This window comes from Oncorhynchus mykiss, chromosome 8, assembly GCF_013265735.2.
Source record: "Oncorhynchus mykiss isolate Arlee chromosome 8, USDA_OmykA_1.1, whole genome shotgun sequence".
NCBI classification, from domain to species: domain Eukaryota; kingdom Metazoa; phylum Chordata; class Actinopteri; order Salmoniformes; family Salmonidae; genus Oncorhynchus; species Oncorhynchus mykiss.
This window is the reverse complement of record NC_048572.1, coordinates 51913961-51930654: the sequence shown is the minus strand read 5'-3', so window position 1 is coordinate 51930654 and position 16694 is coordinate 51913961. Positions and strand designations below refer to the sequence as shown.

The following is a 16694-nucleotide window of genomic DNA, read 5'->3' as shown; positions in this document are numbered from 1 at the left end:
AGAATTAAAGCCATTTTTGTATTTTCTAAAGTCTAGTAACCTTGCTGGCAGGCATGCCAGCTGAGATAGTTAGATAAACTACTCTAAGATCAGACTCATTAGCTGAGATTGCACCAATTAGATGCCAGTAGCAATCACACCTACCATATTTGGCGGTCCATTGAAGCTGGCCGGTTCTGCTCACACATCCTGCTGGTGCTTGTTGCTACTGCTAGTATGCGTTTGCTTCTTTAGCTCCCACTACCAACCCAGACTCCACCTGTTAGGTTCTGTTTTCCTGCTGGGGGATTGGTATGGCTTACTGTACTCACTGCTTGTAGGTCATTTTATATATTGACGCTTTGCTTGGGCAATGAGCTACCCCGAAGGAGCAGAGCCTATATTGCCAAGACTTGCATGATTAATTCTTTAATAAATGGTTCAACATATTTCTACGTGGTGTCTCCTGTCTTAACTTGGCTTGGTAGTTGGTTATGAGGTTGCGATATTGGGAACCTATAAAGCCGGCGAGATAAAGCCAAGTTCATAAAATTGCTAGGTGGCTAGTATTACAGAGAAACAACAAAACATTTTCATTTTATTTTTTCATCATCAAGGAATCAATAGGCTACATAGCTCGATCAAAATACTGTACCTCCTGCGAGTCCTGCTCATCACCAGCAGATACAATTGAATCAAGTGCTGTGTGTGTCACTCGATTACTTACTCTCTGATATTGTCTGCACACACTACAGTATCTAGTGTTCTGCTTAGCAAACACTATATATACAAAAGTATGTGGACACCCCTTCAAATGAGTGGATTCGGCTATTTCAGGCACACCCGTTGCTGACATAAAATCGAGCACTCAGCCATGCAATCTCCATAGACAAACATTAACAGTAGAATGGCATTACTGAAGAGCTTAGTGACTTTCAACATTGCAGCCTCATAGGATGCCACCTTTCCAACAAGTCAGTTGATTCATATTTCTGCCCTGCTAAAGCTGCCCAGGTCAACTGTAAGTGCTGTTATTGTGAAGTGGAAATGTCTAGGAGCAACAATGGCTCAGCCACGAAGTGGTAGGCCACACAAGCTCACAGAACGGGACCGCTGAGTGCTGAGTGCGTAGCGTGTAAAAATAATCTGTCTTCGCTTGCAACACTCCCCACCGAGATCCAAACTGCCTCTGGAAACAATGTCAGCACTAGAACTGTTCGTTGGGAGCTTAATGAAATGGATTTCCATGGCCAAGCAGCCACACACAAGCCTAAGATCACTATGCGCAATGCCGAGCGTCGGCTGGAGTAGTGTAAAGCTCTCCGCCATTTGACTCTGGAGCAGTGGAAACGCATTCTCTGGAGTAAGGAATCACGCTTCACCATCTGGCAGTCTGACAGACAAATCTGGGTTTGGCGGATGCCAGGAGAACGCTACCTGCCCCAATGCATAGTGTTAACTGTAAAGTTTGGTGGACGATAAATAATGTTCTGGGTCTGTTTTTCATGGTTCGGGCTAAGCCCCTTCCAGCAAAGGGAAATCTTAAAGCTACAGCATACAATGACAATCGAGACAATTCTGTGCTTTCAACTTTGTAGCAACAGTTTGGGGAAGGCCCTTTCCTGTTTCAGTATAAAAATGCCTCTGTGCATAAAGTGAAGTCCATACAGAAATGGTTTGTCGAAATCAGTGTGGAAGAACTTGACTGGCCTGCACAGAGCCCTGACCTCAACCCCATCAAACACCTTTGGTATGAATTGGAACGTCGACTGTGACCAAGGCCTAATCGCAAATCAGTACCCGACCTCACTAATGCTCTTGTGGCTGAATGGAAGCAAGTCCCCACAACAATGTTCCAGCATCTAGTGGAAAGCCTTCCCAGAAGAGAGGCTGTTATAGCAGCAAAGGGGGGACCAACTCCATATTAATGCCCATGATTTTGGAATGAGATGTACGACAAGCAGGTGTCCACATACTCTTGGTAATGTCGTGTATCTTTGCTCCTCAGTGCACTTTGGAAGGAACCACTTACTAGGGGGAATAGGGGGGTTAGGGTAGAAAAGTCCCAAGGAATCTGGATAGCACTGTCCTTAAACACTTGGGATGCTGCAAATGTTTAGGAAACAATATGATACAGCACACGCTGGCTCGTGGGTGGGTTGGTCTGGGAGGAGGGGTGTGTGTGTGTGGCAACGCGCTGCCTTTGGTGCGCAGCAAGTTGGCCGTTCCTGCTGGGACTTGTAGCATAGCGTGTCGCGGGCGGCTTGGAAGGCCCGCGGGGCCTTGTGTTTGACAAATGTGGCTTAGTCTAAGAGAGTTCCCCTGTTTCTGTGTTCAGTTTAATCAGTCAGGCTCCAGTGTCAGGGGGATGGTGGAGGTGCAGTCGGGCAAGAGGAAGCTGTGGGCTCTGGGGGAGCTGGCTGTCACTGAGGGCGGCTACCGTCAAGCCCTGGAGCTTAACCAAACCTACCCACAGGTAGGCAATCATTCACTGTACTAGCGGTCTCCTAGTTATGAGTTCACTCACTAAACACATTGGCCAAGTCCAAAAACAAACCTATTCGGTGCTATATAGGTGTAAGCTTTTTTTGTTGGAAGACTAGGTTCCTTCAGATATCTAGTTCCTTCAGATCCGCAAACAATGTAATTACACAGTGAAATATTTCAAATTATAAAGTTATGTATTCTGAATAAGCGTTCCTACCGTGCCACCATCACAGCTGTCGTACTAATACTTTGCAATGTACGTATTACCAGGGTCGAGGTCAGTTTTTATTTCAATTCAGTCAATTCAGGAGGTTAAACTGAAATTCAAATTTACCTCCGTGTAATTGGAACCTTAGACGAAATTGGATTCGGGATTTCAGTTTAATTCCTCAATTGATACGTTTTTGACCATGCGATTGGTTGTGTTGTTAGCTGAAGCCCCTGCCCAGGAACATTGCAGTGAGGATGTCGTACGAGGCAAGGAACTGGAGCCACCAGCTGCAGCATTGGGCCGTGTGGGGCAGTCAGGAGTTCAACATGGCCGGCCTCTACTCTGCCCCTCCAGGACTGCAGCAGGGAGACCGCACACTCAAAGGTACTACACACTATGGGCCAGTTTCCCAGACATGTATAACCAGCTCATAATGCCTTATAACCATGTTATAACAATACTTGACTAAATACCAGCCATTTTGAGTCTGTTGGAATATACATAATAAATAATAACATCATGCCTCATTATAAGACATCATCTAGGCTCCTATATACTTATAAGAACTTAGAAAACATTATACCTGCGCTCTTTACCTTACGTGACGTGTTTCCTTGTCCTCAGTTCAGATTGCGTCTGTGCGTCACGGGTGCAGTCTGGATGTGGCGTTAGAGCGTTCCCTCCACGGTAGACTGGGCAGTGTTGTGCTGGGCTGGAACAGACAAGGAAGACAGGAGGAGGTGAGACTGGTTGCACTACCGAGCTATGAGCTGAGAGTCAACCATGTATTGGGATCGTTGGAATGAATCGATGTGTAAATGAATGAATAAATACTGGACGAATGAGTGAGTGAGCGAATGAGTGAAAGAGTATACTGTTTGATCCCCAGTAGGGTTTTTTTCAAGCTGCAGGAGAACCCTCCGACTGGGACTCTTGAAATAACAGGGCATTTTTGGAAAGCTTTGGGAATTCTGCAACCTTAATCCCCAGAGAGGATGCCCGAAGGAGACAATCACATCCTAAGTGCCTGTGTAGGATGATTGTAGTACTTTTGTTTTGTCTTTCTGGAATGTGCTACTGTGGACCTGATGGTGTCTGTGTTTGTTCAGGTTCGAGCTCTCTCCTTGTGGAGGGGTCAGGGGGAGAGTAGTGAGACAACATTGGAGCTGAGACAGCCATTCACCCTAACACTCTCCCAACTCTACCTCCACACGATCTCACGTGCCTCGACCACGGAGCAAAGAAGCAACCATCAGGTACCGGCAAGATACACACGTGCACACACCACACACACGTATCAATTTAATTGATTTATGACGCGCGCGTGTGTGTGTCTCTCTCTTTCTTTCTCTCTCTCTCTCTCTCTCTATCTCTCTCTCTCTCTCTCTCTCTCTCTCTCTCTCTCTCTCTGCGAGCTCAGACCCATGTCTCCTGGGACAGTGGCTCTCCTGTGAATGTTTCCCTCACCCTCAGCCAGCAGTGGCTGGACAGCTCCAGCAGGGGGCAGGCCTGTGCCCGCTTCTCTCCCGCGCAGGTACAACCATAGACATACAATATCATGTCCTATTTAAGTCCGTGGGTACAAATTCCCACTCTAGTACCCGTCTATTGTTGACGGTTCCCGCGGGTTAATAAAGGTGAAACAGGGATGCATTTCCCAAAACGCTAAGATTGGTAGGCAGTGGACGAACAACAATCGACTTTAAGAGGATCTTAATGCTACACCCAAAACGTGTCTTCTTTTTCGAACCTTTCCTCTGGAGCTCACCTGGAGTGTGTGCGCGTGTGTGACCTACAGGAAGTGGTCCCTTCCCTGGTGTCTGTTGAGGGATGTGTCTCAATGGCCAAGGAAGGGAACTCCTACTCCCAGAATGCTGAGCTGAAGTGGGGCGACAAGAGCCTCAGGCAAAGCATGAACTACCAGGTACTGAATTCAGGTCATTATTGTAAAAGATCACGTGTTCTCCGTCACTTCCCCGGTTAAAATAAAGGCACGCCATTTATTTTTATCAGGTGATCAGTGCCCGAGAAATCGCTGATCTGGATCACATGGTTATCTGGGACGCAAATCATCGATGCCTCATGTTCCATTGAAAGGGTTAATGGTGTAGTCTATAGAGCGTGTGTTGTGTGTTTCTGCCAGTGGAGTGCCACAGGACTACACACCCTCCAGCTGGAGGCTGGAGCAGAGAACGTGTCTCCTGCCCCCTGTCCCTCACACACCCTGCTGGCCCAGTTCCACACCAACCTCAGAGACAGGATGGAGCACCACATACAGGTGGGCCTCTGTCCCCCGCAACTGGTGAGTATGTCATCGTGTTAGGTCATCGTCGACCTAACTTCATTATTATACTGTTATACAGAGACAGAGTAAGCACTTAGTACAACCAGTCAGCTTTGTGTGTGTGTGTGTGTGTATCTGTGTGTGTCTATCTATATGTCAGTCTCTTGGCTGGTCTGGGTACCACAGAGTGAACATAGGGACAGAGCTGCTGTACACCAAGACCCGTCTCTCTCTGGCGGGACAGCCACACTGCAGCCTCACCCTGGCTCTCACCAACTCCTCTACCGCACACAGCACCAACATATCACTGGTAACTGAGGTGAGCACTGCCATCATTGCAATAAATGTACATTATGGGCATTGTATGTCTATTATACGGTAATATGCATGACTGTACTATAGCAAGGGCATGGGGCAAGGTCATGTGTTCATACCATTGGAGGTTATAGCCATCTGTGTCTGCACCGTGTAAAGTGTTTACCTTTTTGCCTGTGTGTGTGTGTGTGTGTGTGTGTGTCTGTCCATCTATCCGCCTGTCTGTGCTGTAGTCTAAGGTGGGTAACTGGAGTGTGAAGGTAGGGGGCAGTGCCCTCTCCTCCCTGCTGGGTCCTGGGCTTCAGATCCAGGTCAGACTCGACCGCAGTGAGCAGGTGTGGCTGAGGGGGGCGCTAGAGGGACGCTGTCTACATGCCACAGCTGGATATGGAAACGGTATATATAGTAGGCTTGAAGATTGAGGACAAAATAAGTTGTGGCTGGTAATATAGGGCTTGCCCGTTGCATAGCTTTCATCTCAATAGATCATGTCATGATCTAAGATTTTACTTTACTTTGGTGTTCATAATTGTGTCTTTGGTGTGTGTGTGTGTGTGTGTGTGTGTGTGTGTGTGTGTGTGTGTGTATGTATGTGTGTGTGTGTGTGTGTGTGTGTGTGTGTGTGTGTGTGTGTGTGTGTGTGTGTGTGTGTGTGTGTGTGTGTGTGTGTGTGTGTGTGTGTGTGTGTGTGTGTGTGTGTGTGTGTGTGTGTGTGTGTGTAGGTATAGGACCAGATCAGGACCTCACAGTGGCACTGTGTCTGGAGGGCCGACGGAAGTTAGGCCTAACCCTTGAAGTACTGAGACGAGAGGACGGGACTCTGCTTGAGTCACTCACATCCATCTCCGTGGGCACAGCCAATCAGAGCCTGTGGTTACGGGCCAGGGGATGTGCAGAGAGCCTATTGGCAGTGGAGGTAAGATATTTACACCCAATAGAAAGCGACCGTTGATCTGTCTCATGAAAACACGAGACATCCCGTCAGACTTCCTGAAACCAGTTTCTTGATTATCCCACTATTTCAATGCCATCTCCAGGCTCAGGTCCACCATTTGGGCTCTCAGATGAGAAGGAAGATCTTGGAGAGAGTGCAGACGTTACAGCACCTCCTGACAGAATTCGGGCAGCAGGTTTGCTTTGGAAATTCATTTACCTCCGTGGTATATGACTTACTTGAATACTTAAATACACAGTCCCTTACTTGAATGCCCTAATGGTCTTATTAAGTAGCTCAGGAAAAGATCTGTCAAAATCAAATGTTAATACTCCATAGATTAATCCACAAATGTTTCTTAACAGCTTTCTGACAATTATGCCCTGTAATCCTCCTGCTACTAGTCTAAGGACATTGAATTGCTTCAGGAGCTGAGCGGCGCAGCCTTACGTTTTACCCAGAGAACAGAGGCCCTGCTGGGGCAGAGAGAGGGAGGAGTGTGGGGCTCTTGGAGGGCCAGCCGACTACGCCACGCTCTGACTCACAGTCTGCCACGCCTCCTCCTCCTATTACAGCACGCCTCTCAGCTTGGACAGCATGAGCTCAGGAGTGAGTGACCTTTGACCTATTGTTAGGAGTCTAACCCTGTCATAAACGTATCTTTACCTAACCACTAGGGTTTATGTTATCAGTCTGGTAATGTCACTCTTGTTTATGAAGTTTATGGAGGTTCAGTGTCTCTGAGTGAGTGAGTGAGTGAGTGAGTGAGTGAGTGAGTGAGTGAGTGAGTGAATGAGTGTTTGTGTCTGTGTGTGTGCATAAGCGTGTACAGTACATACCTACACCTTCTAACTTTGCCACCTCCATTATCTCCATTCCCAGGACCACTGTCCACTATAGCCGGGGCGTACCATGATGTGACAGGCCAGAAGGTAGACTCTGTATGGAGGGAGGCTGTGTCCATGTGGACTGACAGACTGGTGGAGCTCCTACCCCCCCTACTGGAGAACCCTCATCTTAGACCAGTAGCCCAGTTCACCCTCACTACCGTCAGCACTATCCTGGATGTGGTGAGTTTATGGTGGAGAGAGACACCATACTAGATAAGGGGGAATAATCGATTGGTAAGGCAGCCATTTTGGAGAAAATGGTGTGGTTGTAGGAGTAATGAAGGAGTGTATCTCTGGCAATTTACGCTTGCATATTTGTACCAGGTGAGCCATCAGACTGGCCACTGGGCAGAGTTGAGGTTGGCAGTAGCCTTGGCGGGGGTCAGAAGACGATTGGCCTCTGTGTACAAACTCTCCGCAAGGTATGAACTCTACCCGAGCTTCTATTTCTGTTTGTTTAACCGTATTATTTTTGTATTCAATTAAAGAATACCCTTAAACATTTCCTGGACTGGGTTTATCATGTACTTGTGCTACACGGAACATGACTGTTGCATGTTTCTGTTGAGACAGGCAGAAGACACAGAAAGTATCTCTTTCATTCTATTCTACTCCCCTAGTGACTGCTCTGTGTCCGTAACTATACCCCTGCCCCTGGCGCGGGCCCCTTGGTCCAGGATGGAGAAGTTCGGGGTGGTAGAGGTCCTTCTGGAGGAGTGGCTCCTCAGGCCCTTGCAGGCCCTCACCTCCCTCAGGCCCACCGCCGAGCTCTACCGCCTGAAACGGAAGATCACGGACAGCCCCTTCTGCCGTGAGCTAGGCCGCCATTTTGAATAGGGATTGGAGCCGTGGGCTCTTTCTCAATGTATATTCCCATGCATTCTCTCGCCTCATCTTCTTGCCAACCTTGGACCTTCTCCTCCAATAGCGTTGAGAAGGAGATGAGGAGACAGGACGCGAGGGACTGAAGAAAGATTAGTTGAGAATTTGTGTATTTATTGGGCCGCTGTTTTAATACCTCTAAAATGCATCATTGGTCTCATCCATCCTTTGTGATATTGGCTGATCCCTCTCTCCGTCCCTCCCTCCTTCCACCAGATGAAGCTCTGTTAGTGGCCAACCAGTTTGTGGTGTCGTTCGACGGCCACCTATATGAGCTGCCAGGCCCGTGTCCAGTCATCCTAGCCCACGATATCACTCAGGATGACTCCTTCACTGTGCTGCTAGGTTCAGACTCCAGCTCACAGCACACTCTGTTGGTGCGGATGAATAACAGCACTGTTGCCATCCACCACAATGGAGAGGTACAGGACTTTAAAATAAACTGTTTTTACACTGTTCTCTATACAGTATTTCAAATAATTACATTTTTGAAAGGATGATTTGATAAAACATGTATTATTTTTCTATTATTGCAGGTGAAATTAAATTGTCATGTCACACAGACATCCTACAGTGATAATGGATTGGTCATCAGGAAAGAGGGGAATGTTGTCGAGGTGTCCAATCAGAATGGAGCGCGGGTGTCATGTGACCCATCGCTCGACCTGTGCAGCCTGACTCTGGATGGCTGGCTACATGGTATGACCGTGATTCAAATTCAAAAGAAGACATTTGCGCACCATTAACCTTTTGTTACGTACGCCTCTAGGAAGAGGGAACGCAACACCCCGCTACAACTCAACTCCCTGTGGAGTGAAAGAGGTATGGGACTGTAGGTGCGAGTAAGGATGACAGAAGGCAGAGAATTGACCGTTTACTAGGAATTTATTCCGTCACGCGGTAATGTTGGGGAAAAGGGGCTGAACAGAACCAAAGCAAGGAAAGTAAATGTCAAAGCCCCCTCTCGTATCTAACCTGCCTACCCACTACTTACCTAACCTACCCTCTCCTACCTTACCTGCCTACCCACTACTTACCTAACCTACCCTCTCCTACCTTACCTGCCTACCCACTACTTACCTAACCTACCCTCTCCTACCTTACCTGCCTACCCACTACTTACCTAACCTACCCTCTCCTACCTTATCTGCCTACCCACTACTTACCTAACCTACCCTCTCCTACCTTACCTGCCTACCCACTACTTACCTAACCTACCCTCTCCTACCTTACCTGCCTACCCACTACTTACCTAAAATACCCTCTCCTACCTTACCTGCCTACCCACTACTTACCTAACCTACCCTCTCCTACCTTACCTGCCTACCCACTACTTACCTAACCTACCGTCTCCTACCTTACCTGCCTACCCACTACTTACCTAACCTACCCTCTCCTACCTTACCTGCCTACCCACTACTTACCTAGCACCACCTGATGCACTAACCAAAATACAGGGGTTGGTCCGCCCAGGTCTTACCTAGTGTGCCTAGACAGTGTATATACTACGGGTATATGTATGCCCGCGGGCCTCTTGCCTAAGCACTCCCTAGGTGTCTTCCCCTTCCTCCCTGGGAACAAATGAAACAGAATATTACAAACCTTTTCTCAACAAAAACTGAGAAAAACTAACTCAGGACATTAAAGAAGCTCTGAGCAACAAACTAACGCAGAACTTCAACAATCAGCTCTCTCAGCAACAATTAACACAGGGCCAGCTCTCCAATCGTCAATGGGGGCCGACCAATCAGCTGCTTGGGGAGAATTTCAGGAAGCCATTTCCTGAAACACACACTCACAAATACACAAACTACAACACAGAAACTGGGGAACGTAACACCTTTTGATAACAATAATTACTGTTTTGGTTTACTGAGAATCCCATGTCATATTTATTCCGGTGTATGGTAGTAGTATTTAGTTCAAGCAGAAGTAATTAGTTGTAAAACGTTGTTCATTGTCTTTGATTGTCTATGCAGGTGTGTCCACTGGTGTCCTAGGGACCAATGACAATGAAGCAGGAAATGACTTCCCTCTTCCTGATGGCTCACAGGCTGACAACATGGCTGACTTTATGCACAGCTGGCAGGTAGGACAAGACACATTTGACACATTATGGCTTTACAGTTATAGCAGCCTACATAAATAATAAAATGTATGAATGTGCTTTTCATTCTCATTCCCATGTGTTTGTGCTGACAGATCAGTCCTGAGTGTGGCAGTGTACCACAGATAGCAGAGCCCTGTTCTAAGACGACTGCCAATACTCTGAGCTGTGACTTTCTCTTCTCTGCCCGTGACTCTCCTCTGGGCTCCTGCTTCAGAGTGGTGAGGACAGCTTTACACAAACACTTTAATCAGACAGGGTCCGGGTGAAGGTGGGCACTGCTGCCCTGTAGAGGTGGACCTGGTCGTAAAGGCTGTTCAAGTCCTGGGTGGAGTGGTGGGCCAGGTATTTGGTTTTGAGGCACAGTCACGGGAAATACTTGTTTACCCGCTGTTTGGTAGCAGGGTGGAAGTATTTTCGTGGTAGCAAGGTGGAGATAACCACTTGTGCGTTGGGGAAAGTAGAATAAGCTTTTTTAATCACTCCCTTCAGTGCTGTGGCCACCCTTTCTTGCTGTGCTCTCAGGTTGTTTGTGCCTGTGTGTATTATTATGTGGCTGGGTGACCCTAGTTGGTCCTCAGACAGAAGGTCTAGGGTGCGCTGGGTGAACCTAGTTGGTCCTCAGACAGAAGGTCTAGGGCACGCTGGGTGAACCTAGTTGGTCCTCAGACAGAAGGTCTAGAGCGCGCTGGGTGAACCTAGTTGGTCCTCAGACAGAAGGTCTAGGGCGCGCTGGGTGAACCTAGTTGGTCCTCATACAGAAGGTCTAGGGTGCGCTGGGTGAACCTAGTTGGTCCTCAGACAGAAGGTCTAGGGCGCGCTGGGTGAACCTAGTTGGTCCTCAGACAGAAGGTCTAGGGTGCGCTGGGTGAACCTAGTTGGTCCTCAGACAGAAGGTCTAGGGCGCACTGGGTGTTTGGACACCAGAGTTTAGACACTGTTTATTTTCTTGTATATATTTCCTGTTTGAGTCTATAAGGAGTACAATCTGTGGCTTGTGAATGTCCTCCGTGGGTGGGGGGGTGTTGTCAGGAGCGCTATCAGGGTGGCTGACGGGGGTGGGGGGGTGCTCAGATGGGGTGGGATCCCCTGGGCTTGGGGTTCTTCATTTGTCTGTCCTGCTGCGATGTCGACGCTATGGTCAGGGTCTGGGGGTGGACTGTTCTGCTGTGGTGTCGAGACTTTCGTCGGTAGCTGAGGTGGGCTGTTCTGCAGGCTTCTCTGCGGTGGTGGCCACCTCTCTAATGGGTTGTTCTCTGTCACACGCCATCCCACCTCACCCTCTCCTCCAGCACTCTGATCCTTTCATCTAGTGTTCTGTTCTTCTCCTGCTCTTTCTCCTGTTGATGTTTTCTCACCACAGTCCAGAGTGCAGATATGTCTCTCTCCGGGTCTGGTTGAGGGGGTGTTGTTGAGCTGGAGGAATTTTTGTGCTGACTGAAGTGTGTTCACCTCCTGTTCCAGCTCCACCCGCCTTACCCCCAGCTGAATGAATTTATCCTTCATTTCAATGAGGGGGTAGTACTCTGTGCTGGAAGGTTGACATTCTGCTTGAGGTTGCTCGTCTGTGGGGTTGTTTAATGAAGAGGTCTGGTCTGACACGCTCGGGGTATCTTTCTCAAGAGATCCTGTTGAGCTATCTCTTTGATAATGTGAAAGTCCAGTGTTTGAGGTTTCCCTGTACCATTACTGTTCCAGATTTGTACACGTTCACATTTTTTGACTCCGAGTCCTCGTTGTCTAGTATCCTGAGTTTCCACCCATCGGAAACACCCGCCCTCTTAACAGATGGATAGTGTGTTAATATAGTACTGTGCCATGACAGGGGATGGTCTGTGTGGAAGATGAATTTGCTTATGTTCCAATTTTTATAACAGTCAGCAAAAAGTGTCTCTTGATTTTCCATAAAGAGCTTCATTTTGTACTCTTTTCGTGCCTTATCAAAAAAAATGTTTACAATTTGAGGGTAAAAAATGCGGGAGCTCATCTGCTCTTTCTCTCTCTCTCTCTCTCTCTCGCTCTCTCTCTCTCTCAGGTGGACCCAGGCCAGTTCTTATCGGTGTGTGAGAGAAGCCATTGTGGCTCTGTCTCGGGCCACTCCGGAGCATCCTGTAAGCTAGCTGCTGCTTTTGTGTACCTCTGCCAGAGAAACTACGTCCCCTTAGAGCTCCCTGTCCAATGCAGTAAGTATGACGTACAGCTAACTCCATAGAGTTGCAGTGACGAGGGATTGGAGTAACCTGGCAACCACGGTCTTATGACAATACATAACATACATAATAACCTTATATTGCGAAATGCTATTCTTAGCTTGTGTTTCTTTTCTCTTTTTTTCAGTTCGAGTATGAGGCACTTCCATAATGTTACGATTGAGTTTAGGAATCATTGCACGCGCGATAGAACACCAGAATATGTGTGAGGCTCCACACCTCCGCTTAGGCAACAAAATAATAACAACGGCAGTGGGGCAGACGCCACTGCGGCATCCATCTTTAACAGTACTGCAGTTATGCTTGTTTCTTTTTGTAGGGTGTCCAGAGTGGGTGAAAATGCACTTGTGATGAAATGTCACTCCTTTATGTCATAAAAATGCATTTTACCAAGACAAATATGATTATTCATGTTCTGAATCGTTCAGTGGATTCTTTCTCTAACATATCATTATATCCCAAAAGTCAGATTTTGTAACCTAATACATCTGACATAGCGATGCACGTTTCTCTTAACATCTTTTGAGGATGTAACATTTTGTGGGCGTCGTCTTCAAAGTTGTCTACGCGACATCACAAAAAAATAAATGAGCATGACACGAGCTAAAGTAAATATAAAAGGCTTTGAAAATAAAAAAAGCTTGGCACACGCTCAGTGCTTGATTGACATTTCACCGAGATACACTTATTTTTGTGAGATTTTTTTATTTTTTTTTAAGAACAAAAATAGATATCCATCTCAGTTATTTAACAGACTCTCTTAACCAGAGTGACTTACAGGAGCAGTTAAAGTTTAGTGCCTTGCTCAAGCGCACATTTTTCACAGAGTCGACTCTGAGTTTCTAACCAGCGCTCTCTGGGTTACTGTCCCAGCGCTCTCTGGGTTACTGTCCCAGCGCTCTCTGGGTTACTGTCCCAGCGCTCTCTGGGTTACTGTCCCAGCGCTCTCTGGTTTACTGTCAAAGCACTCTTAACTGCTAGGCTACCTGCCACCTCTATAGTGGTTTATGTCCTGCGGATTTCAGAAGAGAGATGACAAGTTTAACGTGAAAGTGAGCCTTTCAGGTAGCCAGTAGCCTTAATTCTTTCACAGAATCCAGCCTAGCTAACGCAAAGCAATTTTCCAGATTTTTTACCACTTTTTTTCCCTCTGGCCACCATTGATTTAGTCACACTAATTCTGGCCATCCTACAAGAGTAAAAACTCCAATAACTTTGAATGGATTATGATAGAGACACAATAACATAATTTTACCCATTGGTCGAAATATGTTTTTGATTGGACGCCCCACTTGAACATCCTTTAAGCAATTGTGTTTTGGATAAAAATATTTTTACCATGTTATTTTGCCTTGTAAAACTGCTGATGTTTTTGTGTACCTTCGATAATTAATATGTACAGTCATTTTTGTTTAGATAGTAACATTTATGAAACCTTCGTCAATGTGTGAATAAAGTGGACAATCCTAAGGAGTATTAAACATTGTTCCTTAAAGGGCCAATCATCAGTTGAAACAATAACAAAGTGTTCTACCCGTCTATGTAACGGCTGTTGGAAGGAGAGGACCAAGGTGCAGCGTGGTATGTGTCCATATTTATTTAATGAACACAGCAGTAACAAAGAGAACGACCGAAACAGTTCTGGCTGGTGCAGACACACAACAGAAAACAACTACCCACAAATCATAGTGGGAACACAGGCTACCTAAGTATGGTTCTCAATCAGAGACAACGATTGACAGCTGCCTCTGATTGGGAACCATACCGGGCCAAAAGCAGAAATACAAAACATAGAACAAAAGCATAGAATGCCCACCCCAACTCACGCCCTGACCAAACTAAAATAGAGACATAAAAAAGGAATTAAGGACGTGACAATCTATTTTTCTGTAAAAAGCTGAGGGATGGGCTGGAGAAATATAACTACTCTCAAATTCATAGACAGAGCTATATGGATGAAAGGACAATGTTTACAAAACATTGGAGTAAAACAAGCTTATATTTATGGGTTCTGATGGTGTTATATTCTTCAACAATCAATGTGTTTATCATTAATTTATAACAACAAAAAATAGCACCAGAGATTGCCCCTTTTAACCTTAATCTGTTGGATATTACATGTTTTATGGTAAATGTAAATGTATCTCTAAACCAGCATGTTGTATCGTCATCTGTGAATTTTTAAAAGTTGGTTGCAAACAGGTCAATTGCACTTAAATGTGACAGATTTTCATAATCTAAATTTGCACTTCAAACAATGTTTGCACCAAATAGTACATGTCCAAAGATAGAAACCATAAAAGTATTAAGTTACTACAAAAAGTGTGTTACTAATACTACTACAGGATTGTGTTATTACTTCAGAAAATGTGTTACTACCATGGCTCAAATGGAAGGGGCTTGTGGAGGGTATGCAATTCCCCTTAAATAAAAGGGCAAAAAGCATACCCCTTGTTAGTTTAAGATTTTGAAGAGGAAAAATTGGCTCCTGATAATATAAAGCATGTTAATGATGCTTAACGCTACAATGCGTTAGGCTAGAGAAAGACGATAAAGATTCTTATGCACACGGGGATATCTTTGGTTCATCTCTATGACGTTCTGAGGCTGAGATACGACCTAAAGACAATGGGTAAAAAAACAAACACAGGAAGCAATCAATTGAGCTATTTAGGCCGCAATGCACACAATGAGTTAGATAAAATATTACAATGTAAATTTCTGTCTCGGTTAACAGCTCAGCCTATAGGTCTACACTTAGCCTACTTGTAAAGCTTTGTGCATGACCTAGGTTCTAGAGCCATGTTGAAAAAGTAAACAACAGACGGTTCATGCACAGTTTGGAACGGCTGAAAATGTCCTTTGGGAAGATTCTGGAAGAATGGTAAAGAGAAATTAAAAAAAGACAATCTAATTTCGAGCTCTGCTTCACGTTTGGGTCATACGTCATGGACACGCTGTTGTACGGTTGTCCTAAATCTCAATCATGTGATTACCTCAGTGGTTGAGAAATCAAACAATATAGTCAACACGTAAATTTCGCACAGATAAAAACAAACACTTTTGTTTTATTTCAGAAGCTGGGAATGGCTGTAATAAGTCCCAGGATTTCCCCCACAGGTTAGAAATTATCTGGGATTGGGACTGCTGAGAAGTAGGTGTGCTTTAAAAACTAAATTGGAACCAGTTCCTACATCTGTTACAATTAACCTATTTACAGGGAAAGTACTGTTCTCCGCACTCTGTGAGAGTGTATTTTAGTCTCTTTAGAGTCACATTAATGCAGCGCAAGGAAATCAGCTTCCTCTACTGTTTTGATGAGTGGTCTTCCTAAAGCACTCACACCCTCAGATCTTGCAACATGTTTTACAGTGTGTTTGGGTTTCACCAGAGCCTCAAAGGTGTCTTTACAGTCAAACATCACATTTTCCATAATTTATTTCCTGTAATGTGGTAGTGCCTTCTCCAACCAAAATGATTTGCACATTTTCATGGGCATGTCCGGAGTGCTTTTAATCATATTAACCAAGTTACTGTTGTATGCTTCAAAAACAAAAGCTTAATGGGCCCACAATAAGACCCAGTTCCTCACATTCTGGGCCAGATGAAGGCAGATAAGGATATTGAATGACACATTCTCTATGTACCCAGGCATTTCGTGGTACTTACTATTAACCCACAACGACATCATAGTTCTTGCCACTCCAAGAAGAACTGAGTGTATGTAATCGGACACGCAAAACAGACAGCTCCTTAACACCCATTACAGGAGCGCTTTGTCTGAATTTCAGTTCTGGGTTCAAAACCTGACTGGTAGGAATACACACGAGAGTACCATTGACCTGTCTCTACAGCTGTGCCCTTTGGGAACACAGAAACAGCACCCATATCCCCTAGTATATTGTATTAAGATAATTAACATAGGTCGGGCAATGGAATCACAAACTACTACCAAGGGACAAATGTGTAGAATAGCATTCATAAAACAGAGGGCAGAATATTTTTTTGTGGGGAAGTTCAACAATTAGTCCACCTTCATACAGCAGAATTACAGTATGTCGCCATTTGAACCTGACCCATTAAAAGCACTATCCAAATCCATTGGATGTAGTGTCTTGGTATGAAGGGATCGGGAGACAGGCGCAGGAATGCGTAATAGGGTTTTTTATTGACCCAAATTACAGCGTGCCATGTAAAGGCATGTGGGCGAAGACCAAACAAACACAGGGTTGAAACCCAAACAAAAGAGGGAGGAGTACCTCGAATAAATACAGTGGGGCGAGACACGTAACATACACACACACAACGATACCACACGGGACGAGACCCGTAATCATCTGCGCAATACAAGCGGCACGAAAGCCAAAATAGCACAGCACTGGTACTCACACAACC

At 45.7% G+C, this 16694-nt stretch overlaps 1 protein-coding gene across 3 annotated transcripts in view; it reads left to right on the top strand.

The window, feature by feature from the left end:
* The window catches only part of LOC110530931, a 60023-nt gene extending 46254 nt beyond the window's left edge, over window positions 1-13769 (top strand). For all 3 annotated transcript variants that reach the window (XM_021614227.2, XM_036985607.1, XM_036985606.1), the window contains exons 54-74: window positions 2318-2455; window positions 2899-3061; window positions 3302-3417; window positions 3787-3933; window positions 4098-4211; window positions 4476-4601; window positions 4821-4979; window positions 5122-5280; window positions 5510-5672; window positions 5999-6192; window positions 6314-6406; window positions 6615-6819; window positions 7093-7280; window positions 7425-7522; window positions 7721-7911; window positions 8199-8404; window positions 8519-8681; window positions 9962-10071; window positions 10185-10310; window positions 12125-12272; window positions 12427-13769. In XM_021614227.2, the coding sequence (XP_021469902.2) occupies window positions 2318-2455; window positions 2899-3061; window positions 3302-3417; window positions 3787-3933; window positions 4098-4211; window positions 4476-4601; window positions 4821-4979; window positions 5122-5280; window positions 5510-5672; window positions 5999-6192; window positions 6314-6406; window positions 6615-6819; window positions 7093-7280; window positions 7425-7522; window positions 7721-7911; window positions 8199-8404; window positions 8519-8681; window positions 9962-10071; window positions 10185-10310; window positions 12125-12272; window positions 12427-12437 (3018 nt within the window). In that variant the 3' untranslated portion in view covers window positions 12438-13769. The remainder of the gene's footprint in view (window positions 1-2317; window positions 2456-2898; window positions 3062-3301; window positions 3418-3786; window positions 3934-4097; window positions 4212-4475; window positions 4602-4820; window positions 4980-5121; window positions 5281-5509; window positions 5673-5998; window positions 6193-6313; window positions 6407-6614; window positions 6820-7092; window positions 7281-7424; window positions 7523-7720; window positions 7912-8198; window positions 8405-8518; window positions 8682-9961; window positions 10072-10184; window positions 10311-12124; window positions 12273-12426) is intronic.
* The last annotated feature ends 2925 nt before the right edge of the window (window positions 13770-16694 follow it).